This window comes from Oncorhynchus mykiss, chromosome 4 (assembly GCF_013265735.2).
Source record: "Oncorhynchus mykiss isolate Arlee chromosome 4, USDA_OmykA_1.1, whole genome shotgun sequence".
In the NCBI taxonomy this organism is placed as follows: Eukaryota; Metazoa; Chordata; class Actinopteri; order Salmoniformes; family Salmonidae; genus Oncorhynchus; species Oncorhynchus mykiss.
This window is the reverse complement of record NC_048568.1, coordinates 25,449,125-25,476,341: the sequence shown is the minus strand read 5'-3', so window position 1 is coordinate 25,476,341 and position 27,217 is coordinate 25,449,125. Positions and strand designations below refer to the sequence as shown.

Sequence of the window (27,217 nt, the reverse complement as noted above, 5' to 3'; positions counted from 1 at the left end):
CATATGCTCCTCTTGCTGGGTTAGGCGCCACTGTAGCGCCACTGAATCCATTCCGTTATTAAGTGAGGTATTCTGTACTGAACACTCAGGGAGAAAAAAATTGTAGATTCACGCACAGAGAGCGGCAGGGGTTTATTTTGCCGTCGCAGAAGGCAGGAATTGTGGTCACAGACAGGCAATGGTCATATACAGGTAGGCAAACAGGCAGGTGAATCAAAACTAGAACTGAAGGCTATAACTGGTTCTCACAAACGAGCTAGGAAAAGGCTTTGTAAAGTCAAAATGAACAATACTTCACGAAGGCACAAACAGAATGAACTGGACTAAATAAGGAGCTGATGAGACCAGGTGAGTAACTAACACAGGTGAAACCAATGAACAAAAATTAAAGACAGGGCTACGTTCAAGAACACAAAGAAACAGGGCTACGTTCAAGAACACAACGAAACAGAACAAAAGGTTGACTAAGAAAATAAATACAGAACCTTACAGTAACTCAGTATGGGTACAGTCCTGGTCTACATGTCTAGTCCTTCACAGACTCTAAACCCCTTTTAATGTCATCTCTCAAAGGCAAACAATGCATATGGAAAACACAGTGCACACACACATACACACACACAGTACACACACAGTACACACACAGTATACACACAGTATACACACAGTACACACAAAGTACACACACAGTATACACACAGTATGCACACACAGTATACACACAGTATACACACAGTACACACACAGTACACACGCAGTACACACACACAGTGCACACACACAGTGCACACATACAGTACACACACACTATTCTATTTATATCAAGCAGTTCATGAATATTTGATTTCTCTTTTTGTATTTTCATGCATTACCCAGATCACAGGAAGAGAGGTACTGAAAGGCATTGTGGGAGGTGGTGCCTACCTCGTCGTAAGTGTAGCGGTAGTCTGCTTTCTTAGATTTCAGATCCCACAAGACCACAATTCCAGCCTCATATCCAATGATGAGCTGGAAGGGAGAATTGACAGACAGCCAGTGAGATTTGGACCTGTGAGGACAGACATATCAGAGAAGGAATAATACGCTCAACATTCCCACGGCACCCTGCGGTTGGATGGTGGGATGAAATAGAAGACAAACAGGATACACAGTTTATTTGATCACCTCTTGACCTTGGTTCTAAACTGTTAATAACAACAAGTAAATAAAAGTGCATTTTGTTACATTTTTTCATGGCTATTGTTAACCAAACCATGTTGATATTTTCAAAATACCCCAAACAATGGACTATTTATTTTAAGGCCCAGTGCAGTCAAAAACATGAATTTCCAATGTTTTATATATATTTCCACACTATGAGTTTGGAATAATACTGTGAAATTGTTAACATGATGATAATTCCCTTTGAGCTTAAGAGTTGTTTAAAAAATTCCATAAAATTCAGCCTATTTTGATGGGATGGAGTTTTACACAGCCTGGTGACATCACCAAGTGGTAAATTAGTTAATATACCAATAAGAAAGAGAGTTACAAACCTCTCTTTCAATAACAGCTAATTTTCAGGTTTACCCTCCCCACTCAGACCACTCCCAGACAGTCCTAGCAAAATTATTGCTTGAGAAATGGCTCTTTGCTTAAGAAGTTATTTTTGACTATTTTTGACTATTTTAATTGAAAAACAATCACAGTAAGGTACTTAATTGTTACCCAGAAATGATTTGATATTGAGATTTTTTTTAAACGGCAGCATTGAACCTTTAAACCTCTCTGTGCAAGAATGCCTTCATTAATGCCTTCATTGAAATTCAAATGATAAGGAATTCTTTTCCGTCTATATTTTTTTGTTGTTCTTTGGAACTCAGCTCCTCTCGCACCCCGAGTCCTGAAACATAAATAAATGATAGATAAACGTCTGAACAGCCGCGGTTGTGACAAGTCATTCATATTTCAAAAGCGATTATCTGTGTATTCAAATACAAGAGAAATAATGCTTCAGCCAGCTTGAATGTTTCATAAAGGCTAAACCTACATCCAGAGAGAGGGGCAGGGAGGTAGGGAGGCAGGGACAGATGGCAGGATGAATGTCAAGTGTCAGACCTGAACAATCAAGCGATGTGTGAGGTCTTTACAGAAGGATTAGTGGCATGCCACACTCTTCAACAACAAGAAGGAAAGATACACACATGTAATGTACACCACTTTTGGGCAGAGAGCCACTCCATACCTTTCCCTCATCCATGGGGTTGTCACTTATGTGGACCACAGGACCTGGGTGGGCCTTGGAGGATCTTAGAGATAGAGAGAGAGAGAGAGAGAGAGAGAGAGAGAGAGAGAAAGAAGGAAAGAGAAAATAAAGGTGAGCCTCATCAAAGGGACAATCCCCTCAGCCTAATCAAGTTGACACTCCCCTCAACCTCATCAAATGCACACTCCCCTCAGCCTCATCAAAGGGACACTCCTCTCAGCCTCAACAAAGGGACACTCCCCTCAGCCTCAACAAAGGGATGTCACATACAACAGATGTGTTTAGAGTTCCCACACATCATATAGATAGCTCAGGCGTATAGTGAGAGAGAAGATAAACTTTGAGCTTAGAGCAGCTAAAGGAACAAAGTCAATTTGAAACAGAGCAATCGCGGGACCGGGCTGACTGCTGAAGCCCTGAGAGTCCTCTTTCAAAGACAGGAGCTTACTGAAGGGAGAGATGGATGGCTGTCAGTCCCCTGTGAGAGTGTGTACTGTAGTGTGTGTGTATGTGTGTGTGTATGTGTATCTCCGTATCTCCATCTCAGTCCTCCTCTCTTCCTCCGTGTCTCTCTCCTCTCTCCTCTCCCTATACCAAAGACTGCCATCATGGCTAACATAGAGGATGAGGATGGGGATGGGGATGACTCAGGTCATGAAGGAAAGGCGATAAGTAGAGGAGAGGAGAGGAGAGGAGAGGAGAGGAGAGGAGAGGAGAGGAGAGGAGAGGAGAGGAGAGGAGAGGAGAGGAGAGGAGAGGAGAGGAGAGGAGAGGAGAGGAGAGGAGAGGAGAGAAGAGGAGGCTATGGAGAATTGGGATGTTGCCCATGGTTGCCGGGGTCTATATTTATCAGTGTTAACCAGATAGTGTTATTAACTCAGTGTTACTGCAGCTGGAGTTGTTTATTTATCTAATCCCCCTCGCCACTGTCACACTGTTACTTACAAACCAACCCATTCTCTGCTGCACACACACACACGCACATGTGCACGCATGCACACACACACACAGGATTTGGAGAATGGATCACCATGGAAACAGAGCCAGGATGTGCAGAGTGCAGACAGCCTCCTGAAAATATGCAGCAACCACATAGAGGCAAGCACACACACACACACACACACACACACACACACACACACACACACACACACACACACACACACACACACACACACACACACACACCTATGCAAGTGTGTGTGAATGAAAGTAATCTAAGGTGCAGAGGCCTGAATTCCACACACAGACTTCTCTCATAATGGATAACACCTGCCCATATATTTGAATGTCATATTGAATGCATCACACATGCAATACAACACCTACCATCTATCTATATGCCATCAAACTCAATGTCCCATAGCGGATATCACACAAACACCATCAAAGACCATCAACCATGTCCTGTGGTGTGTATCACAAATGTATAGTATCAACATACACACGCAAACACACACACCCTGTATAAGCCATGAGAAAGACACACACACACACACACACACACACACACACACACACACACACACACACACACACACACACACACACACACACACACACACACACACACACACACGAACAGCTGGTGCATCTGCAGGGAACACAAGCATCCAATACTGAAACAGCGGAAACACAGTCACACAGAAAATGTCCCCTATGGCAACATGACATTAACAACCCTTAGTCTGGGGCCTTAGCCAGGAACATGCCAACAGGACTACCTGTTTATGTGTATGGGGGGAGGTGGGATAATGTAAGCACAGGTATCAAAATGTGCTAACAAAAGAGAGGAGTAAGAGAAAGATGGTGACATTGAGGGGGAAGGGACAGAAAGAAATAGGGATGGAAGAGGAAAGCAGAATCTTGGGGGGTAACTTTCATCAGACAGGGTGAATTTCATCACACAGAGTGACTTTCATCAGGCAGGGTGACTTTCATCAGACAGGGTGACTTTCATCAGACAGGGTGACATTCATTAGACAGGGTGACTTTCATGAGACAGGGTGACATTCATCATAGTGTGACTCATCAGAGAGGGTGACATTCATCCTAGTGTGACTCATCAGAGAGGGTGACATTCACCAGACAGGGTGACATTCATCATAGTGTGACTCATCAGAGAGGGTGACATTCACCAGACAGGGTGACATTCATCAGATAGGGTGACTTTCATCAAATCAAATAAAATCTAAGTTTATTTGTCATGTGGGCCGAATACAACAGGTGTAGACCTTACAGTGAAATGCTCTAACCAATAGTGAAGGCTCTAACCAATAGTGAAAAAAAGGCATTAGGTGAACAATAGGTAAGTAAAGATTTAAAAAACAACAGTAAAAAGACAGTGAAAAACAGTGGCGAGGCTATACACAGTAGTGAGACTATGAAAGTAGCGAGGCTACATACAGACACAGGTTAGTCAGGCTGATTGAGGTAGTATGTACATGTAGATATGGTTAAAGTGGCTATGTATATATGATGAACAGAGAGTAGCAGTAGTGTAAATAGGGGTTGGCGGGTGGTGGGTTGCGGGGCACAACGCAGATGGCCCGATTAGCCAACGTGCGGGAGCACTGGTTGGTCAGCCCAATTGAGGTAGTATGTACATATGTACATGAATGTATAGTTAAAGAGACTGCCCATATATGATAAACAGAGAGTATCAGCAGTGTAAAAGAGGGGTTGGGGGAGCACACAATGAAAATAGTCTGGGTAGCCATTTTATTACCTGTTCAGGAGTCTTATGGCTTGGAGGTAAAAACTATTGAGTAGCCTTTTTGTCCTAGACTTGGTACTTCGGTACAGCTTGCCATGCGGTAGTAGAGGTGAACAGTCTATGACTGGGGTGGCTGGGGTCTTTGACAATTTTTAGGGCCTTCCTCTGACACCGCCTAGTTAGAGGTCCTGGATGGCAGGCAGCTTAGCACCAGTGATGTACTGGGCCGTACGCACTACCCTCTGTAGTGCCTTGCGATCAGGGGCCGAGCAATTGCCATACCAGGCAGTGATGCAACCAGTCAGAATGCTCTCGATGTTGCAGCTGTAGAACCTTTTGAGGATCTCAGGACCCATGCCAAATATTTTTTGTTTCCTGAGGGGGAATAGGCTTTGTCGAGCCCTCTTCACGACTGTCTTGGTGTGTTTGGACCGTTCTAGTTTGTTGGTGATGTGGACACCAAGGAACGTGAAGCTCTTAACCTGCTTAACCTGGCTTAACTTTAAGCCTGATGAATTTACTGTGTTAAATGAGGCCTCACCTCCTCGTTACACGAGTGACCATATCTCCCGTGCATCCCGCAAAGGTGGAGGTGTTGCTAACATTTACGATAAAAAATGTCAATTTCGTCTTTTGAGCTAGTCATGAATTCTGTGCAGCCTACTCAATCATTTTTCATAGCTACGGTTTACAGGCCTCTAGGGCCATACACAGCATTCCTCACTGAGTTCCCTGAATTCCTATCGGTCCTTGTAGTCATAGCAGATAATATTCTAATTTTTGGTGACTGTAATATTCACATGGAAAAGTCCACAGACCCACTCCAAAAGGCTTTCGGAGACATCATCGACTCAGTGGGCTTTGTCCAACATGTCTCTAGGCCTACTCACTGCCACAGTCATACTCTGGACCTAGTTTTGTCCCATGGAATAAATGTTGTGGATCTTAATGTTTTTCCTTATAATCCTGGACTATCGGACCACCATTTTATTACGTTTGCAATCACAACAAATAATCTGCTCAGACCCCAACCAAGGAGCATCAAAAGTCGTGCTATAAATTCTCAGACAACCCAACGATTCCTTGATGCATTTCCAGACTCCCTCTGCCTATCCATGGATTGTCAGAGGACAAAATTCAGTTCACCACCTAACTGAGGAACTCAATTTGACCTTGCGCAATACCCTAGATGCAGTTTCACCCCTAAAAACTAAAAACATTTGACATAAGAAACTGGCTCCCTGGTATACAGAAATTACCCGAGCTCTGAAGCAAGCTTGTAGGAAATTGGAACGGAAATGGCGCCACACCAAACTGGAAGTCTTCCGACTAGCTTGGAAAGTACCGTGCAGTATCGAAGAGCCCTCCCTGCTGCTCGATCATCCTATTTTTCCAATTTAATTGAGGAAAATAAGAACAATCCGAAATGTATTTTTGATACTGTCGCAAAGCTAACTAAAAAGCAGCATTGCCCAAGAGAGGATGGCTTTCACTTCAGCAGTAATAAATTCATAAACTTCTTTGAGGAAAAGATCATGATCATTAGCAAGCAAATTACGGGCTCAGTTGTCCTGAGTCTGCACAATTCTGCCAGGGCCTAGGATCAAGGGAGACATTCAAGTGTTTTAGTACTATATCTCTTGACACAATGATGAAAATAATCATGGCCTTTAAACCATCAAGCTGCATACCCTATTCCAACTAAACTACTGAAAGAGCTGCTCCCTGTGCTTGGCCCTCCTATGTTGAACATAATAAACGTGCCACTAAAAGTGGCAGTAATAAATCCTCTCTTAAAAAAGCCTAACCTTGACCCAGAGAATATTTTTAAAATTATCGGCCTAAATCGAATCTTCCATTCCTCTCAAAAAAAATTGAAAAAGCTGTTGCGCAGCAACTCACTGCCTTCCTGAAGACAAACAATGTATATGAAATACTTCAGTCTGGTTTTAGACCCCATTATAGCACTGAGACTGCACCTGTGAAGGTTGTAAATTACCTTTTAATGGTGTCAGACCGAGGCTCTGCATCCTAGACCTTAGTGCTGCTTTTGATACCATCGATCACCACATTCTTCTGGAGAGATTGGAAACCCAAATTGGTCTACACGGACAAGTTCTGGCCTGGTTTAGATCTTATCTGTCGGAAAGATATCAGTTTGTCTCTGTGAATGGTTTGTCCTGATTTGTGACAAATCAACTGTAAATTCCGGTGTTCCTCAAGGTTCCGTTTTAGGACCACTATTGTTTTCACAATATATTTGACCTCTTGGGGATGTCATTCGAAAACATAATGTTAACTTTCACTGCCATGCGGATGACACACAGCTGTACATTTCAATGAAACATGGTGGAGCCCAAAAATTGCCCTCGCTAGAAGCTCCACCTGGAGTGTCAGATTTCAAAAAAGTTTTACAGCAAAAGCTATCCAAGCGTTTATGTTCGGACATCTCTCTCAGCAGACAAAACATTACAAACAGCTAGCAGCAAAGTAGATTGGTCACGAAAGTCAGAAAATAAATACAATTAATCGCTTACCTTGGATGATCTTCGGGTGTTTGCACTCACGAGACTCCCAGTTGCACAATAAATGTTCCTTTTGTTCCATAAAGATTATTTCTATATCCAAAATACCTCCATTTGGTTGGCAGGTTTTGTTCAGAAATCCACAGGCTCGAGCGAACACGACGGGGCAGACAAAAATTCCAAATAGTATCCGTAAAGTTCGTAGAAACATTTTTTTATGATCAATCCTCAGGTTGTTTTTACAATAAATAATCAATAATATTTCAACCGGACCGTAGCTTTTTCAATAGGAGAGAGAGAGAAAATGTCTACTCCAAGCTGTTGCGCATGCAAAACCCATCCACTGACGCGATGTGATCGTTCTCGCTCATTTTTCAGAATAAAAGCCTGAAACCATGTCTAATGACTGTTCACATCATCTGGAAGCCATAGAGAAAGGAATATGGTTGATATCCATTTAAATGGAGGGAAGGCATGCGATGGAACAGGGAGATTTGTTTATCTTAGGCACATCCTTGTTGGACTTTCCTCAGGTTTTTGCCTGCAATATCAGTTCTGTTATACTCATTTTTTTTTTTTTTTTACAGTTTTGGAAACTTTAGAGTGTTTTCTATCCTAATCTGACAATTCTATACATATTCTATATTCTGGGCCTGAGAAATAGGCAGTTTTTCATCCAAACATCAAAATACTGCCCCCTACACTCAACAGGTTAATCTTGATGGTTGTACAGTCGTCTCAAATAAAACTGAGAAGGACCTCGGCGTTACTCTGGACCCTGATCTCTCTTTTGGCGAACATATCAGAGAGTGTGACCTATCAAAGAGGGCCACATTCATCAAACAGGGTGACTCATCAGACAGTGTGACATTTATCAGAGATGGTGACATTCATCAGAGAGGGTGACTCATCAGAGAGGGTGACTTTCATCAGATAGGGTGACATTTATTAGAGAGGGTGAATCATCAAAGTGGGTGACTTTCTTCAGACAGGGTGACATTCATCAGAGAGGGTGACATTCATCAGACAGGGTGACTCATCAAAGAGTCTGACATTCAACAAACAGGGTGACTCATAAGACAGTGTGACATTTATCAGAGATGGTGACATTCATCAGAGAGTGTGACTCATCAGAGAGGGTGACTGATCAGACAGGTTGACATTCATCAGAGAGGGTGACTCATCAGAGAGGGTGACATTCATCAGAGAGGGTGACTCGTCAGAGAAGGTGACTTTCATCAGAGAGGGTGACATTCATCAGAGAGGGTAACTCATCACAGAGGGTGACATTCATCTCAAGGCATTCATTCTTTCTTTCAGACTGTAATTTTCAGCCAATCAATCTGCAGCCAACCCCTGTGGTGGAGTGGAGTGTGAGGACTGGTGGGTCAGCTCTTCTAGTGCTCTGGGTCTCCTGGAGGACTGGGTGATAGATTACTCCCCACGGGCAGTGCTGGGTCTATCCATGAGCATCACATCCGACAGGCCAGGAGGTTTGGATGGTACAGTAGGGCCTGATCTCTAGGCCCAGTTAGGACCCAGTGTGGGCTGAGACTAGGTGGGAGGGAGCACACAAACACACACACAGACACCCACACATACAGACAGGCAGGGGCAGCAAGAGGCAACATACAAGAATAAAAAGGAGGAAGGGCCGGGAGGGAGAGAGAGGACACCCTCTGGTGTTCACATGAACTGTGTGTCATAGTGGGTGTGTGTGTGTGGTCAGCAGTTCCTGGTAAAGTAGCTCAGTACACAGAAGTGAGTCAAACACACACAGTGTAACTTTATGTGATGACTACAGGGAGGGTGATGACTGGTTTAAGTGATGACTACAGGGAAGGTGATGACTGGTCTCTTGAAGCTAGGGGGCACTATTTTTATTTTTGGGAAAATAACGTTCCCAAAGTAAATGGCCTATTTCTCAGGACCAGATGCTAGAATATGCATATAATTTTTAGCTTAGGATAGAAAACACTCTAAAGTTTCCAAAACTGTATAAATATTGTCTGTGAATATAACAGAACTGATATTGCAGGCAAAAGCCTGAGAAAAATCCAATCAGGAAGTGACTCTTATTTTGAAAGCTCTGTGTTCCTATGAATCCCTATTGACCATTGAAAGGGATATCAACCAGATTCCTTTTTTCTATGGCTTCCCTAAGGTGTCTACAGCCTTTCGACATAGTTTCAGGCCTTTATTTTGAAGAATGAGCGTGAACGACCACATTACGTAAGTGGTCAGGTGGGGGCTTTCAGAGTGATTTTTGCGCAAAAGAGAGAGTCGGCCATTGTTCCTCCCGATCCTAGTGAAAAGCCAACTGTCCCGGTTGATATATTATCGAATAGATTTTTGAAAAACACCTTGAGGATTGATTATAAAAAATGTTTGCCATGTTTCTGTTTTTTTTTTGTCTGCGTTGTCGTGACCGCTATTTCCGGTGGATTCCTGGGCATAACACACCAAACTAACGGAGGTATTTGGATATAAAAAATATCTTTATGGAACAAAAGGAACATTTGCTGTCTAACTGGGAGTCTCGTAAGTGAAAACATCCGAAGATCATCAAAGGTGAACGGTTAATTTGATTGCTTTTCTGATTTTCGTGACCAAGCTTCCTGATGCTAAGTGTACATAATGCTATGCTAGGCTATCGATAAACTTACACAAACACTTGTATTGCTTTTGCTGTAAAGCATAATTTCAAAATATGAGACGACAGAGTGATTAACAAAAGGCTAAGCTGTGTTTCGCTATATTTCACTTGTGATTTCATGAATATGAATATTTTCTAGTAATATTTGTTGACTGTTGCGCTATGCTATTCAGTGTTGCTGATGACAAATATACCGGATCCGGGATGGGTAGTTCTAAGACTACAGGGAGGGTGATAACTGGTTTAATTTTTGGATGAAAAAAGTTCCCGTTTTAAACAATATATTTTGTCACGAAAAGATGCTTGACTATGCATATAATTGACAGCTTTGGAAAGAAAACACTCTGACGTTTCCAAAACTGCAAATATATTGTCTGTGAGTGCCACAGAACTGATGTTACAGAAAAAACCCAGATAAAAATACAATCAGGAAGTGCCGCATTATTTGAAACCGCCTCATGCCAATGACTCCTTATATGGCTGTGGAGGAGCTAGGAGTCAGCTTACCTTTTCCAAGTTTTCTCCAAGGCGTCTGCAGCATTGTGACGTATTTGTAGGCATATCATTGGAAGATTGACCATAAGAGACTACATTTACCAGGTGGTCGCTTGGTATCCTCCGTCGCAATCATTGCGTAATCTCCAGCCGCAGTATTTTTCCGTTTGACTCTGATGAGAAACCGACTGCCAGGAATGATTTTTCATCGAATAGAATTGTGAAAAACACCTTGAGGATTGATTCTAAACAACGTTTGCCATGTTTCTGTCGATATTATGGAGCTAATTTGGAAAAAAGTTTGGCGTTGTAAGTGACTGCATTTTCGTTTTTTTCCCTAGCCAGACGTGATGAACAAAACGGAGTTATTTCTCTTACACAAATAATCTTTTTGGAAAAAATGAACATTTGCTATCTAACCGAGAGTCTCGTCATTGAAAACATCTGAAGTTCTTCAAAGGTAAATTATTTTATTTGAATGCTTTTCTTGTTTTTGTGAAAATGTTGCCTGCTGAATGCTAGGCTTAATGCTATGCTAGGCTATCAATACTCTTACACAAATGCTTGTGTAGCTTTGGTTAAAGCATATTTTGAAAATCTGAGATGACAGTGTTGTTAACAAAAGGCTAAGCTTGTGTTTCAATATATTTATTTCATTTCATTTGCGATTTTAATGAATAGGAAACGTTGCGTTATGGTAATTAATTATAATTTCCTGTCCTTCTTGAGATCACCAAATGAAACACTTGTCATAACTGTCCCTTTAGTGTCCACGGACCATTCCTACATTTTCGAAAGTCATAGAACCGCCCTTGTTCGACAGAGGATAATACTCGCTGATTAAACTCTGAGAATATCGATCCCTATAGAATAAGAGCAAATCTTAGATGTTTTATTACCAGTCAGCAGCTAGAAATGATGTAAGTCTAGAACGAGAATACTGTCAACCGCCAAAGCATCTATTCTATGAGAATATGTCTGAGTGGTACTCTGAAGCATACATTCTAACCACCTACAACCACGAAAGACATTGTGACTTCTAGGAAAGTTAACCAGAGACTCTGATTAACCCTACAGGACGATCAAGGATTCCAACAGAGAAGACAACAACGACATATGGGCGTAAATATATATACATTGCAATTATTCTCGAAAGAGCGGCCGTTCATGTGCAAAGGATTGGCATTTCAATTAATATAATTATAGACTGTGTGTAATGAATCCAATTTGTCTTTCCCGCTCTCTCAGTCCCACCCATTTCCTTTTGTCTACCAAGCTGTCATATCGGCTTAGCCCACTAGGGACTTTTCTATCATTGTTAGTAACCAATATCTTGTAACGGCTGTCGTCGGGAGGATGAGACCAAGGCACAGCGTTCCTTGAGTTCCACATAATATTTATTACTGAAGTTAAACTTTAGACAAAACAAAACAATAAAGAAAACAACGACTAAACAGCTTCCTTGTGCAAACTAACTGCACACAAACAAAGATCAAGATCCCACACAGAAGGAGGGAAAAAAGCTACCTACGTATGATTCCCAATCAGAGACAACGATAGACAGCTCTCCCTGATTGAGAATCATACCTGGCCAAACACAAAGAAATCGAAAACATAGAAACATGAACATAGAATGCCCACCCAAATCACACCCAGATCAAACCAAAAATAGAGACATAAAAAGCTATCTAGGGTCAGGGCGTGACATATCTACAGTTTGTTGTGTATTTCTGTGATTATTTAGTTAGTTAGTAAATAAAAAATTAAGCAAATTTGAATATTGCTGATTCATATTTTATTCGTTTGTTCATGCAGAACTTTACGACGTTTGGACTTTGCACATTCTTCCACTGCACATCTACAATTTCAGTGTTTTACCTGCTATGTTGTATTTACTTTGCCACCATGGCCTCTTTTTTTTGCCTTTACCTCCCTTATCTCACCTAATTTGCTCACATCGTATATAGACTTGTTTATACTGTATTATTGACTGTATGTCTGTTTTACTTCATGTGTAACTCTGTGTCGTTGTATGTGTTGAACTGCTTTGCTTTATCTTGGCCAGGTCGCAATTGTAAATGAGAACTTGTTCTCAACTTGCCTACCTGGTTAAATAAAGGTGAAATTTAAAAATTTAAAAAATGAGACTAACAAGGTAATAATAATACATTCATGAGAATGGCTAATCAATCAGACATAAAAATATCTGAAGAGTTATATTTGGAAAATTATACCTCTGTAAATCAACATTTTCCTTGGTGCCCCAACTTCCTAGTTAATTAAGTTTACATGATTAGTTTAATCACGTAATAATAATTACACATAGAGAATTGATTTGATAAAATAACAGTCTTCACATTTAGTGATAGTAAAGACATGACAATACCTTACTGTTACCTACAAGTACTTGGGTCTTTTCTCCACATATTACTAAACTAAAACAGAACCGAACTGAACGACAGTGTTCTGCTATAGTACTGAGTGCTGCAGTACGTCCTGGTAATCTTCTTGACAGTGTTCTGCTATAGTACTGAGTGCTGCAGTACGTCCTGGTAATCTTCTTGACAGTGTTCTGCTATAGTACTGAGTGCTGCAGTACGTCCTGGTAATCTTCTTGACAGTGTTCTGCTATAGTACTGAGTGCTGCAGTACGTCCTGGTAATCTTCTTGACGGTGTTCTGCTATAGTACTGAGTGCTGCAGTACGTCCTGGTAATCTTCTTGACAGTGTTCTGCTATAGTACTGAGTGCTGCAGTACGTCCTGGTAATCTTCTTGACAGTGTTCTGCTATAGTACTGAGTGCTGCAGTACGTCCTGGTAATCTTCTTGACAGTGTTCTGCTATAGTACTGAGTGCTGCAGTACGTCCTGGTAATCTTCTTGACGGTGTTCTGCTATAGTACTGAGTGCTGCAGTACGTCCTGGTAATCTTCTTGACAGTGTTCTGCTATAGTACTGAGTGCTGCAGTACGTCCTGGTAATCTTCTTGACAGTGTTCTGCTATAGTACTGAGTGCTGCAGTACGTCCTGGTAATCTTCTTGACAGTGTTCTGCTATAGTACTGAGTGCTGCAGTACGTCCTGGTAATCTTCTTGACGGTGTTCTGCTATAGTACTGAGTGCTGCAGTACGTCCTGGTAATCTTCTTGACAGTGTTCTGCTATAGTACTGAGTGCTGCAGTACGTCCTGGTAATCTTCTTGACGGTGTTCTGCTATAGTACTGAGTGCTGCAGTACGTCCTGGTAATCTTCTTGACAGTGTTCTGCTATAGTACTGAGTGCTGCAGTACGTCCTGGTAATCTTCTTGACAGTGTTCTGCTATAGTACTGAGTGCTGCAGTACGTCCTGGTAATCTTCTTGACAGTGTTCTGCTATAGTACTGAGTGCTGCAGTACGTCCTGGTAATCTTCTTGACAGTGTTCTGCTATAGTACTGAGTGCTGCAGTACGTCCTGGTAATCTTCTTGACAGTGTTCTGCTATAGTACTGAGTGCTGCAGTACGTCCTGGTAATCTTCTTGACAGTGTTCTGCTATAGTACTGAGTGCTGCAGTACGTCCTGGTAATCTTCTTGACAGTGTTCTGCTATAGTACTGAGTGCTGCAGTACGTCCTGGTAATCTTCTTGACGGTGTTCTGCTATAGTACTGAGTGCTGCAGTACGTCCTGGTAATCTTCTTGACAGTGTTCTGCTATAGTACTGAGTGCTGCAGTACGTCCTGGTAATCTTCTTGACAGTGTTCTGCTATAGTACTGAGTGCTGCAGTACGTCATGGTAATCTTCTTGACGGTGTTCTGCTATAGTACTGAGTGCTGCAGTACGTCCTGGTAATCTTCTTGACGGTGTTCTGCTATAGTACTGAGTGCTGCAGTACGTCCTGGTAATCTTCTTGACAGTGTTCTGCTATAGTACTGAGTGCTGCAGTACGTCCTGGTAATCTTCTTGACGGTGTTCTGCTATAGTACTGAGTGCTGCAGTACGTCCTGGTAATCTTCTTGACAGTGTTCTGCTATAGTACTGAGTGCTGCAGTACGTCCTGGTAATCTTCTTGACAGTGTTCTGCTATAGTACTGAGTGCTGCAGTACATCCTGGTAATCTTCTTGACAGTGTTCTGCTATAGTACTGAGTGCTGCAGTACGTCCTGGTAATCTTCTTGACGGTGTTCTGCTATAGTACTGAGTGCTGCAGTACGTCCTGGTAATCTTCTTGACAGTGTTCTGTTCCACTCTGTAATGTTCTGTGCTCTGCTTGGGTGTATTTCTTTCTATGCAGTGTGATACTGAGGTGGTGTAAAATAGAGAGCACATTGTCTCTGAGCCGCCCACTCCACAGTCCCTCTCTGATGACAGCTCCAAAGAGGACAATAGGAGAAGATAAAGGCAGGAGAGGTACCTTGCATACCCGCAGCCCACAATAAGATGAGACAGAAAAGAGAGGTACAGAGAGAGAGAAGGGAGAGATAGAAGGAGAGAGAAAGTGCCATCTGAAGCTCCTGTATAATCATAAAGCCTTTGTGTGCAGAAATACTGTTGTCATCAGGACTGGATATGGGCCACACACACACACACACACACACACACACACACACACACACACACACACACACACACACACACACACACACACACACACACACACACACACACACACACACACACACACACACACACACACACCTTTAGTCTGGAAATACCATGGCAGCTTCAGGACTGGCAGGCACGACTCCTTAGAGACCCATACTGTCACCCATTCACACTACTTCCTTCCTTGTAACCCACCTATACCTCTCTCCTACTTGTCTACCCCCGACCTCCTTCTATTTCTCTACTTCCTCTCTCCTTCCTCTCGTCTACCCTTCACCTCTCCTAAACCCCCACCCTCCTCTATCAACCCCAGACTCTTTCCTATCCTCTCTTCCTCTTCTCTCTTTTTCTTGCCTGTCTCATCTCCTCTCCCCTCCCCCTTCCCCTCTCCTCTACTTTCCTTCTCCCTTTCCCCTCAGCACTGTTGACACAGGACATCTGTACATGGCCAACACTGATCTTAAGAGACACCTGTTCCATCCCTCACTATGAGACAGGAAGAGACAGGATGAGGAAAATGCTAAAAAGGTCACGAGTGAATTATGCAAGAGCTCTAGAGCAGAAACAACATGAGGTATGTCAACAGCAACACAAACACCCTGTGAAATAGCAGTGTCTTAATACTAGTGTTGAAGAGGTCTAGTAACTAAGATTCAGAACTAGTGATTCACATCCTTTCTCCTTCACAACTGCGGTTAGTAAAGCCACCAGTTGTGGATTAAGTCTAGAGAGACTACAGATGTAGGATCTGAATTTGACCTATATTGTCACAGCAAAATAATCCTGTAGCAACAGGATTTGAATATTGATTCCATAATTTTGCTTGAGTAGGCTACAATAAAAGTGCAATACTGTTTATATAACCGTGTGTCAGTATGGATTTTCAGTGAATTTATGTAAATCATGAAGTTCATCTGCATTTCCCGCACTGAAAAGTCTCAGCAACAAAAGAGTGATCAAATTAAGATCCTACAACTGTAAGATGTTCTTTGATAGGGCTCTCCATTCCACCAGTGTAAGCTCCACTCACAGTTCGATGGCTTTGTTCCACATGATGACGTAGCCTGAGAGTGTGAACGACTCCACGTTGACGATGTGGATGTTTCCTTTCTCTGTGCCGATGTACAGCCATTTACTCTGGAATGGCAGGTGGACGAATGTGATCCTGGAAAACAGAGAAAAAAGAGAGAACATTTATGTAGGAGCTAAGAGAGAGATAGAGACAGAGAGATAGAGACACAGAGAGGGAGTAAAAGTAATAGTATTAGACAGAGAGAAAAAAAGAAAGACAGAAGGATATTGCTGGTGATAACTGATTTGCATTTTACAACACAGAAACTGTGTAGATTAAGAATCTTCCTCAGTGTGTATTGATTTCTACAGTGAGATAAATAATGCTGAGCTAAGACCAAGGTGACGGTAGAGGTGTTTAAAACTCTATTGGGCACCTAATTACCGGACTGATTCGAGAGGAGAGGACTGGACCAGAACACATATTACTCTTCCTTCCCTCCTTCTCTACCTTTCATCAATGGTTCATCTTCTACCTTTCATCACTTCGTCCAATCATTCCACTTGTCCTTCAGCCATCAATCCATCCATTCATTCATCCATCTAGATGTAGTTTAATGAATGGTTAAAAGCCTATGAACACCCTATCAGTCTCTACCTAGGTCCCAATGGTCATCTATCCCCAACTAGTAATTTTGACCTGGAATCAGCACCTTAAAAGAAGCCCTTCAAGACTTCCTAATGGTGCTTCATGAATAAAAAAGGAACAACGTGGGTCGACTCAGTCATCAAACCAGGCCTGATATACCTGAACACATCACTTCTGACCAGAATCACACTCCCCCAGGGAAGGAGGGAGAGGAAAGAGGAGAGGAAGTAGAATAAATAGCATTATTGAAGAGTTAGCTAAGGGTTGGGTATCAAATGGTGAATGAAGAGGAGTTAGTCAACCACTAAGTAGGATTCAAGCCCACATCTGATCCAAAAATGATCTTCAAAAATGCACACTGCAGCCATTTGAGAGTTTTAACATGAAAATCATGGGCTGTATGTATGACGAATCACACCATCCCTGGACCACCCATCATTATCCATGTCCTATCTCTCCTCCCTTTTTTGCTCTCTATCTTTTCCACTCTCTCTCCCTCCCCTCCCTCTCCCTCTATCCTCTGTCTCTCTTCCACTCTCTCTCCCTCTCCTCTTTCTCTCTCTCTCTCTCTCTCCTTCTCCTTCTCTTTGTCTGTCTGGGCCTGGTTCTGCCCTGTTGGCTACAGGGATTGGAACAAGAGCCCCTAAAGTGGTCCTGTTCCATAGGCTCTGCTCATCCCTGTCGTTCCCTGACTAGTCAAGGGGCCCCAATGACGTATGATACACAACTCATGAACATGAGTATCATCCGGTTCTGTTGAACTGGACACACATGCATGCACATACACACCAGTGGAGGTTCCTCAGAGGAGGAAGGGGAGGACCATCCTCCTCAATGTATTTTATAAAAATAAAAATAGTGAAACATTTAAAAAGTTATCCTTTTTACATAAAACTATACCAAATATATTAATGTCACCAAAGAAATGATGAAAACACATTGTTTTGGAATGAAGGTCTAAAGTAGCCTCAACAGCACTCTGTAGGGTAGCACCACAGTGTAGCCAGAGGACAGCTTCTTTCTGTCCTCTTCTGGGTACATTGACTTCAATACAAAACCTAGGAGGCTCATGGTTCTCATCCCCTTCCATAGACTTACACAGTAATTATGACAACTTCGGAGGACATCCTCCAACCTATCAGAGCTCTTGCAGCATGAACTGACATGTTGTCCACCCAATTAAAATATCAGATAATTAATATAGTACTGAAAGAGTAGCACTGCTAGCTAGCAGTGCATTTATGTGGTGAATAGTTGACTAAAAGAGAAAGAAAGACAATAGTTGAACAGTTTTGAACAAATTAATTTCTTTCAAAATGAAGGAGAAGTGAGAGAGAGATTTCATTGCATTTTTTTCATTTTCACTTAGCTTGTAAATGCAGCTAGCTAGTTTAGCCGACTGAAATACCCAGCTCAAACAGAGAGGGATGCTTTGTTAGCTAGCTGGCTATGGCTATACAACACTGGATATCTTCCAAGTTGAGGTAAGTTTTTGGTTTTATTAATTCATTGCCACCTGCTAAAATGCTTGCTGTCTGTACACTGTACTGCATGATTGAAGCGGGTTTACTAACGCGTTAATTCTAGCTATGTTGAATATGTTGACAACAATGTGTGTAGTGGTTAGCAGTTATGATATGACGGTTTGCTTGGAAAGTTTTTTTTTTTGCCTGTTCACAGACATCCTGGTGTTGTGCACGGACGTCCACAAGCGAAAAGAAAAGGTGAGAGAAAATGATCATGCTGTTTGTATGTGGCTGCTATGAAAGTGAACTGTGTTTGTGTGTGATCAGGGGTGAATTCATTTAGCTGATTCTGTAGAAAAAAAAGTTTCTTAAACAGAACGAAACGGAGATAAAAAATATCAGAATGTGTCTAATACAAACTCTCGTTTGCAACTATTGGACTAATGATTACACCCGAAATCAACTAGATTACTCTAAATGTTCCTCTTGACCTGAGCACCTTTGTTGTAAACTTACATTCATAGGCTAGGTTGTAGTAACCTCATGATGGGTATAGGGAAAATTAGAGTATCATGTAGTATCCTTAACCTATTGATGTTACATTGAGGTGGGTGAATGGACTACGAATGACAATCATCCAACATGCTGTAATGGACTATAAGGCCCCCAAAAATGTTCCTCCCTCATCTTAAACGTCACACACCTCTCACACATGCACACGGCTGTACACACAGCTCTCCCTCTCATTTTCTTCCCATCCAATCTTCCCCTCTCCCTTACTCTCTCTCTTCCCGTGTCCATCTTTTAGATGATATTTTTTCACTTACTCCCCAAATCCAATCCCCCTCCTCCCCCTCTCTTTCTCTGGGTGTTTTTCTCTCTCTCTCCCTCTCCCTCTCTGTATCTCAGTGTCTTTCTGGCTGCAGGGCAGTAGTGAGAAGCAGTGCATACTGTCAGACTGTACACAAACACACACACACCTGGGTAGAGCTGGTTCCTGTCTCCACTCCACTATTCTGCAGTATAATTAATATATTCATGGATTTGAGGAGAGGTGTCAGGCTGCTCGACATGCATCACACACACACTCGCACGCACACACATACACACAAGGGTGGACTGTGAACCTGGCATTTCTAAAACACCAACCCATTTTTCCCTTTTGACCGAAATGCCAGATGGCCAATCCGCCCCTGATCACACACGAACAAAATCACAAAGCAGGTGAACACTCGCGGACACCAATATACTTACATAACACAACCCAATCACTCATTCATGCCTACACATACACATGCTTAAACACACACTCCAGGACACACAACAGATCACACATGCATAGGTGATCATGACGGCCATTGTTACCCCAGGAAATCCCAAGTCTTATTACATACACCCGGGAGGAACTATTGGATATAAGAGCATCGTCAATTTACCAACATTATGACCAGGAATAAGACTTTCCCGAAGCGGATCCTCTGTTTGGTCCACCACCCAGGACAATGGATCGGATCCCAGCAAGCGACCCAAAAACAACGGCGCCGCAAAAAGGGCAGACGGAGCGGTCTTCTGGTCAGGCCCCGTAGACGGGCACATCGCCCACCACTCCCGAGTATACTACTCGCCAATGTCCAGTCTCTTGACAACAAGGTAGACGAAATCCGAGCAAGGGTTGCCTTCCAGACAGACATCAGAGATTGTAACGTTCTCTGTTTCATGGAAACATGGCTCACTTGGGATACGTTATCAGAGTCGGTACAGCCCCCTGGCATATTCTGGTGTAACGCATACAAAGCCCTCCCTCGCTCGGCAAATCTGACCACAACTCCATTTTACAGCTCCAAGCCTATAGACAGAAACTAAAACAGGAAACGCCCGTGCTCAGGTCTGTTCAACGCTGGTCCGACCAATCTGATTCCACGCTTCAAGATTGCTTCGATCACGTGGACTGGGATATGTTCCCGATAGCATCGAACAACAACATTGATGTATATGCTGATTCGGTGAGTGAGTTTATTAGCAAGTGCATCGGTGATGTTGTACCCACGGCGACTATTAAAACCTTCTCCAACCAGAAAACGTGGATTGATGGCAGCATTCACGCAAAACTGAAAGTGCGAAGCACTGCTTTTAATCGGGGCAAGCCGACCGGAAACATGACCGAATACAAACAGTGTAGCTATTCTCTCCGCAAGACAATCAAACAAGCTAGTTTGATAGAGACGAAGTATATAGAGACGAAGTAGAGTCGCAATTCAAAGGCTCAGACACGAGAGGTATGTGGCAGGGTCTACAGTCAATCAAACACAGACTACAAAAAGAAAACCAGCCCCGTCGCGGATCCCGATGTCTTGCTCCCAGACAAACTAAACAACTTCTTTGCTCGCTTTGAGGACAATATAGTGCCACCGACACGACCTGCTACCAAAACCTGCGGGCTCTCCTTCACTGCAGCCAATGTGAGTAAAACATTTAAACGTGTTAACCCTTGCAAGGCTGCCAGCCCAGAAGAACTCCCTAGCCGCGTCCTCAGAGCATGTGCAGACCAGCTGGCTGGTGTGTTTACGGACATATTCAATCAATCCCTATCCCAGTCTGCTGTTCTCACATGCTTCAAGAGGGCCACCATTGTTCCTGTTCCCAAGAAAGCTAAGGTAACTGAGCTAAATGACTCTCGCCCTATAGCACTCACTTCCGTCGTCATGAAGTGCTTTGAGAGACTAGTCAAGGATCATATCACCTCCACCCTACCTGAAAACCTAGACCCACTCCAATTTGCTTACCACCCCAATAGGTCCACATACAACGCGATCGCAATCACACTGCACACTGCCCTAACCTATCTGGACAAGGGGAATACATATGTAAGAATGCTGTTCATCGACTACAGCTCAGCATTTAACACCATAATACCCTCCAAACTCATCATTAAGCTCGCAACCCTGGGTCTTGACCCGCCCTGTGCAACTGGGTCCTCACACCCAGGTGGTGAGGGTAGGGTTCAACATCTCCACCCCGCTGATTCTCAACACTGGGGCCCCACAAGGGTGCTTTCTCAGCCCTCTCCTGACCACATGGCCATGCATGCCTCCAACTCAATCATCAAGTTTGCAGACAACACTACAGTGGTAGGCTTGATTACCAACAACGACGAGACAGCCTACAGGGAGGAGGTGAGGGCCCTTGGAGTGTGGTGTCAGGAAATTAACCACTCAACGTCAACGATAATCGTGGAACACCCCCCTCTTCACATCAACGGGACAGTAGTGGAGAAGGTGGAATGTTTTGGGTTCCTCGACATACACATCCCGGACAAACTGAAATGTTCCACCTACACAGACAGAGTGGTGAAGAAGGTGCAACAGCGCCTCTGCAACCTCAGGAGGCTGAAGAAATTTGGCTTGTCACCAAAAACAGTTACAAACTTTTACAGATGCACAATCGAGAGCATCCTGTCGGGCTGTATCACCGCCTGGTACGGCAACTGCTCCGCCCACAACCGTAAGGCTCTCCAGAGGGTAGTGAGGTCTGCACAATGCATCACCGGGGGCAAACTACCTGCCCTCCAGTTCACCTACACCTACACCCGATGTCATAGGAAGGCCAAAAAGATAATCAAGGACAACAACCTCCCGAGCCACTGCAGAACTTAATATTTGGTACAGAAACCTTTGTTTGCAATTACAGAGATCATACATTTCCTGTAGTTCTTGACCAGGTTTGCACACACTGCAGCAGGGATTTGGCCCACTCCTCCATACAGACCTTCTCCAGATCCTTCAGGTTTCGGGGCTGTCGCTGGGCAATACGGACTTTCAGCTCCCTCCAAAGATTTTCTATTGGGTTCAGGTCTGGAGACTGGCTAGGCCACTCCAGGACCTTGAGATGCTTCTTAGTTGCCCTGGCTGTGTGTTTTGGGTCGTTGTCATGCTGGAAGACCCAGCCACGACCCATCTTCAATGCTCTTACTGAGGGAATGAGGGTGTTGGCCAAGATCTTGCGATACATGGCACCATCCATCCTCCCCTCAATACGGTGCAGTTGTCCTGTCCCCTTTGCAGAAAAGCATCCCCAAAGAATGATGTTTCCACCTCCATGCTTCACGGTTGGGATGGTGTTCTTGGGGTTGTACTCATCCTTCTTCTTCCTCCAAACACGGCGAGTGGAGTTTAGACCAAAAAGCTCTATTTTTGTCTCATCAGACCACATGACCTTCTCCCATTCCTCCTCTGGATCATCCATATGGTCATTGGCAAACTTCAGACAGGCCTGGACATGCGCTGGCTTGAGCAGGGGAACCTTGCGTGCGCTGCAGGATTTGAATCAATGATGGCGTAGTGTGTTACGAATGGTTTTCTTTGAGACTGTGGTCCCAGCTCTCTTCAGGTCTTTGACCAGATCCTGCCGTGTAGTTCTGGGCTCATCCCTCACCTTCCTCATGATCATTGATGCCCCACGAGGTGAGATCTTGCATGGAGCCCCAGACCGAGGGTGATTGACTGTCCTCTTGAACTTCTTCCATTTTCTAATAATTGCACCAACAGTTGTTGCCTTCTCACCAAGCTGCTTGCCTGTTGTCCTGTAGCCCATCCCAGCCTTGTGCAGGTCTACAATTTAACCCTGATGTCCTTACACAGCTCTCTGGTCTTGGCCATTGTGGAGAGGTTGGAGTCTGTTTGATTGAGTGTGTGGACAGGTGTCTTTTATACAGGTAACGAGTTCAAACAGGGGCAGTTAATACAGGTAATGAGTGGAGAACAGGAGGGCTTATTAAAGAAAAACTAACAGGTCTGTGAGAGCTGGAATTCTTACTGGTTGGTAGGTGATCAAATACTTATGTCATGCAATAAAATGCTAATTAATTACTTAAAAATCATACAATGTGATTTCCTGCATTTTTGTTTTAGATTCCATCTCTCACAGTTGAAGTGTACCTATGATAAAAATTACTTACATGATTTGTAAGTAGGAAAATCTGCCAAATCGGCAGTGTATCAGATACTTGTTCTCCCCACTGTATAGACTGTACTCTATACCGTTCGGCTATCGCTGATCCATATATTTATATGTACATATTCTTATTCATTCCTTTACACTTGTGTGTAAAAGGTAGTTATGAAATTGTTAGATTACTTGTTAGATATTACTGCATGGTCAGAACTAGAAAATTTGATTTGATTTGTAGTTAGAGATGAGAAGATACCATCTGAATGACTGGAAATTTGACTCCGGATAAGAATGACACTGGCGCAATTCATCAATACTACGCTTGTGTAGTGCAAACCAACAAAATTAATACACACATAACTGTTAGCATGCCATCATGATTTGAAATCGGTACCGTATACAGCGACAACCAGTTCAATTTATTGATGTTGCTAGAGATTAATGTGACAGAAGAATAGAAACAAAATAGATGAATCGTTGTCATGCACCAGTCTGTTGGAAGCTCTGCCAGTCTATGAAATCAGCTAGATGTTGTAATGCGTCCTGGTAGCGGTCTGCTGGTAGTTCTGCTAGCCTATGAAATCAGCTAGATGTTGTAATGCGTCCTGGTAGCAGTCTGCTGGTAGTTCTGCCAGCCTATGAAATCAGCTAGATGTTGTAATGCGTCCTAGTACCAGTCTGTTGTTAGCTCTGCCAACCTATGAAACCAGTAGCTTCATAGGAGAATAAATTAAATCTGTTCTAATTATTGGTCGAACAGGACGAAGATGATTTTCTCCACGCTGCAAACCGTTCTGCAGCCTTGCAAAGCACATGTGCATCTAGTACGGAAAATACGGGCTAGACATCTTGCTATAACAACATATGGCAAAACGCATGTGCATCTGGTGGACACATGGCATTAGTTCGGTCTGTTTGGACTGGTGTGAACACTCTATCCACACTTGGGAGCACACTAAACAATGCACCATGGTTTGCTCAAAAAGGGTGGTCTCGCATAACACACACACACATACATTAAAATACACAGAACACACTTCCTTGATCACATTCAAATACACCCATACAACACCTGCACACAAACAAAATTCACGTTCATACACAAAGACTTTTAGTTCAGTTCCATAACGCAGTATTTCAGTTCCATAACGCAGTTCGCTGCAGGAGAGAATGCTGTCCGGACCAAACACAGGAAAAGAACCAGAGTCGCACAGTAGTATTGGTTGTTTGACTGCGAACATTTGATGAACTGCTACACACAGCATCATAACTTAATATCTCTGAAACATTATTTGAGTAGCAGCATTGCATTTATGAGCTCATCCGATGCAGATTAGGGGCTATACTGGGATACAGGCTACTGAACATACCCTATTCACATGACAGAGCGGATATTGTGCAGTTTCCTCACGCATGTTGTTGGAAGACCAAAGCGAAAGTAATATGAAGATTGGAACACACAAGTGATGCTTCATGATAATCATAGATGATTTAACATGAGCATTTTTGTCTAATAAACAAATTACTTGCATGGACAAGTAAAAAAGCAATATGACCAAATAAAAACAACACAATGTAACTAATAATCAAAATCTGATTCGAACTATAGCTCAGAACAGTGTGAAAAGGAGAAGACGCTTCTCTAGGATGATCCCAACTTTAAGTGGTCACGACACATCCCAAGAATTGAGGCTGCAGGCCGAACACATTTCCTAAGCAATGATAATCTACAGTGCCAAGATGATAGATTTTTTGGATCAACTATTTAAAAATGATGAAACATGAACTGATCTGACACATTCTGAGGTTGCCAATGGTTATGTACTGTATGATGTCATTTCCTATGATTAAAAAATATAGGAGAATCTGTTTGGAACTGGGGAATGCACATCCTAAAAATATCTCTCCTTCTTTTACATAACTCTTTCCAATGTCCCTCACTTCATCTCTTCCCAGGAAAGAAGGGATGAAAAAAACTAAGAAAATAGAAATTAAAGAGAGGCAACGTGATAGCCACTTGGGAAGTGAAGTGTTTGAGTGGTCGGAGAGTGCATGTGTGTGTGTCTGTGTCTGTGTGTGTGTGAGTGTGAGTGTGAGTGTGAGTGCGTGTGCGTGTGCGTGTGCGTGTGTGTTTGTGTGTGTGTGTATGTGTGTGTGTGTGTGTGTGTGTGTGTGTGTGTGTGTGTGTGTGTGGTGTGTGGGCTGCATTATTAAAAAGTATCTGGTCAATTAAGTCCTCTGTCCCTTTTATTTTAGATGTGGGCTGTGTGGGCTGCCCTCTAATTGGTTATGCTCTCAGGTCAGCTTTGAACTAACCGGCCCAGCCTACACTGAACCCAGACCAAGCAAATGTGATTCTCCACTCTCTACCGTATACTAACCCAGTCCATTGGATTCTAGGGAACTACATAGCCAGTGGATATTTGTGCCTCCAGTATGTCCTGTGGTTGGGGTTATGTTTGTGGAGAGAATGTACTTGTATGACATCAGCTTCATCTTACTCAGCCTGTGATGACGATGGAGTAAAAAAGAAAATGCTTAAAAAGCCTGCATTTGCAGTCCCCCACCGCCACAATGACTAGCTAAGATTTCTTCGCTTCTCTACTTTCTTCTCCTTTACTCTTGTCTGATTTCTTTTAAATAATCTCCTCTCATCCCCTCTCCTCTTCTTTCCTATCCTCTCCTCTTTCTCCTTTCTTCCTCTACCCTCTCCCTTCTTTTCCTCTCCTCTCCTCTGCTCTCCTCTCCTCCCTACTCCTCTGCTCTCATACTCCATTCTCCTCTCCTCCTCTTCTTTTCTCCAGCCCCTCTGACCAACCCACTGACTCAGCCACAACGCCACTCCAACAGGACTTTCTCTCTCCTCATCTCCAATGATCTAGTGGGACTGGATCAGTCAAGGTGATGGCTGGGAGGGCTTTCTGCAACACATCAGCTCCTTTCTGATCAGCTGTGGTGAAGGAGAGGAGACAAGGAGATTAGGGAGATAACAAAGGAGATGATGAAGGAGATGACGAAGGATATGAAGGGGGAGTGTTTGAGAGTTTCTCTAATACTGAAGAGCAGTTAATTATAGCTTAACATTGGGTGAGGCTAAGCTGATCTTAGATCTGTGCCAACCAGAAACTTTGCTACTAGCCGGAGCATTATTAACCGTGACTGACGTTCAGCCAAGCAGGCTTCTACTGACACTTTACTAATTTGTTTAACCCCAACAATACAGCGATCAGCAACATAAAGTAACCTATTCAGTGTCACTTAGAGGTTTGATAAGTGGACTCGTCGGCTGTGGCTGTTTCAACAACATCCCAACACGTGCGTGAGCATTTCAGCCGCAGAATATCAAACCATATCAAACGGGTATTTCCAAGTTTTGGTGACAGACGGAGTATTGGGGTAAATAAGGCTTTGCTTTGGTTCGGTCTCACAGCCTGTTCTGTTCTCAAGTGTTCTAGAATGTTGTGACAGTTCTAGTGAGATCTCTATCAGTTTGTTGACAGGAAAAATGGCCACCTTGTCTTCACTTGCCTTACACACTGAGGCTGAAGTGAGCTGTATTTAACAGAAAACACTGTTAGAGGAAACTCAGAGAGGGACGGAGGGTACATGGAAATGAATGGTAAACTACGTGAGAGGTTGTATGTGTGGAAAGGAAGATATTTTGAGTCTCCCTCCTTCCCGTCCTCATCCTCACCCCATCCTCTCCTCAGCCCTGTGTGATATTGTTCTGTTGAGTTCACTCTTGTTGCTCAGGGAGGCAGGGAGGCAGGGAGGCTTGGAGGCAGGGAGGCTGGGAGGCAGGGAGGCAGGGAGGCTGGGAGGCAGGGAGGCTGGGAGGCAGGGAGGCTGGGAGGCAGGGAGGCAGGGAGGCTGGGAGGCTGGGAGGCAGGGAGGCAGGGAGGCTGGGAGGCAGGGAGGCAGGGAGG

The 27,217-nt window shown here is 43.3% G+C and overlaps 1 protein-coding gene across 7 annotated transcripts in view; it reads right to left on the bottom strand.

Moving 5' to 3' along the window:
- LOC110521064 (syntaxin-binding protein 5) overlaps positions 1-27,217 on the bottom strand; it is a 137,519-nt gene that overhangs the window by 44,097 nt on the left and 66,205 nt on the right. For all 7 annotated transcript variants that reach the window (XM_036976004.1, XM_036976008.1, XM_036976006.1 and 4 more), the window contains exons 5-7: positions 16,249-16,383; positions 2,225-2,288; positions 925-1,008 (exon numbers count right to left, since the gene is read on the bottom strand). In XM_036976004.1, the coding sequence (XP_036831899.1) occupies positions 925-1,008; positions 2,225-2,288; positions 16,249-16,383 (283 nt within the window). The remainder of the gene's footprint in view (positions 1-924; positions 1,009-2,224; positions 2,289-16,248; positions 16,384-27,217) is intronic.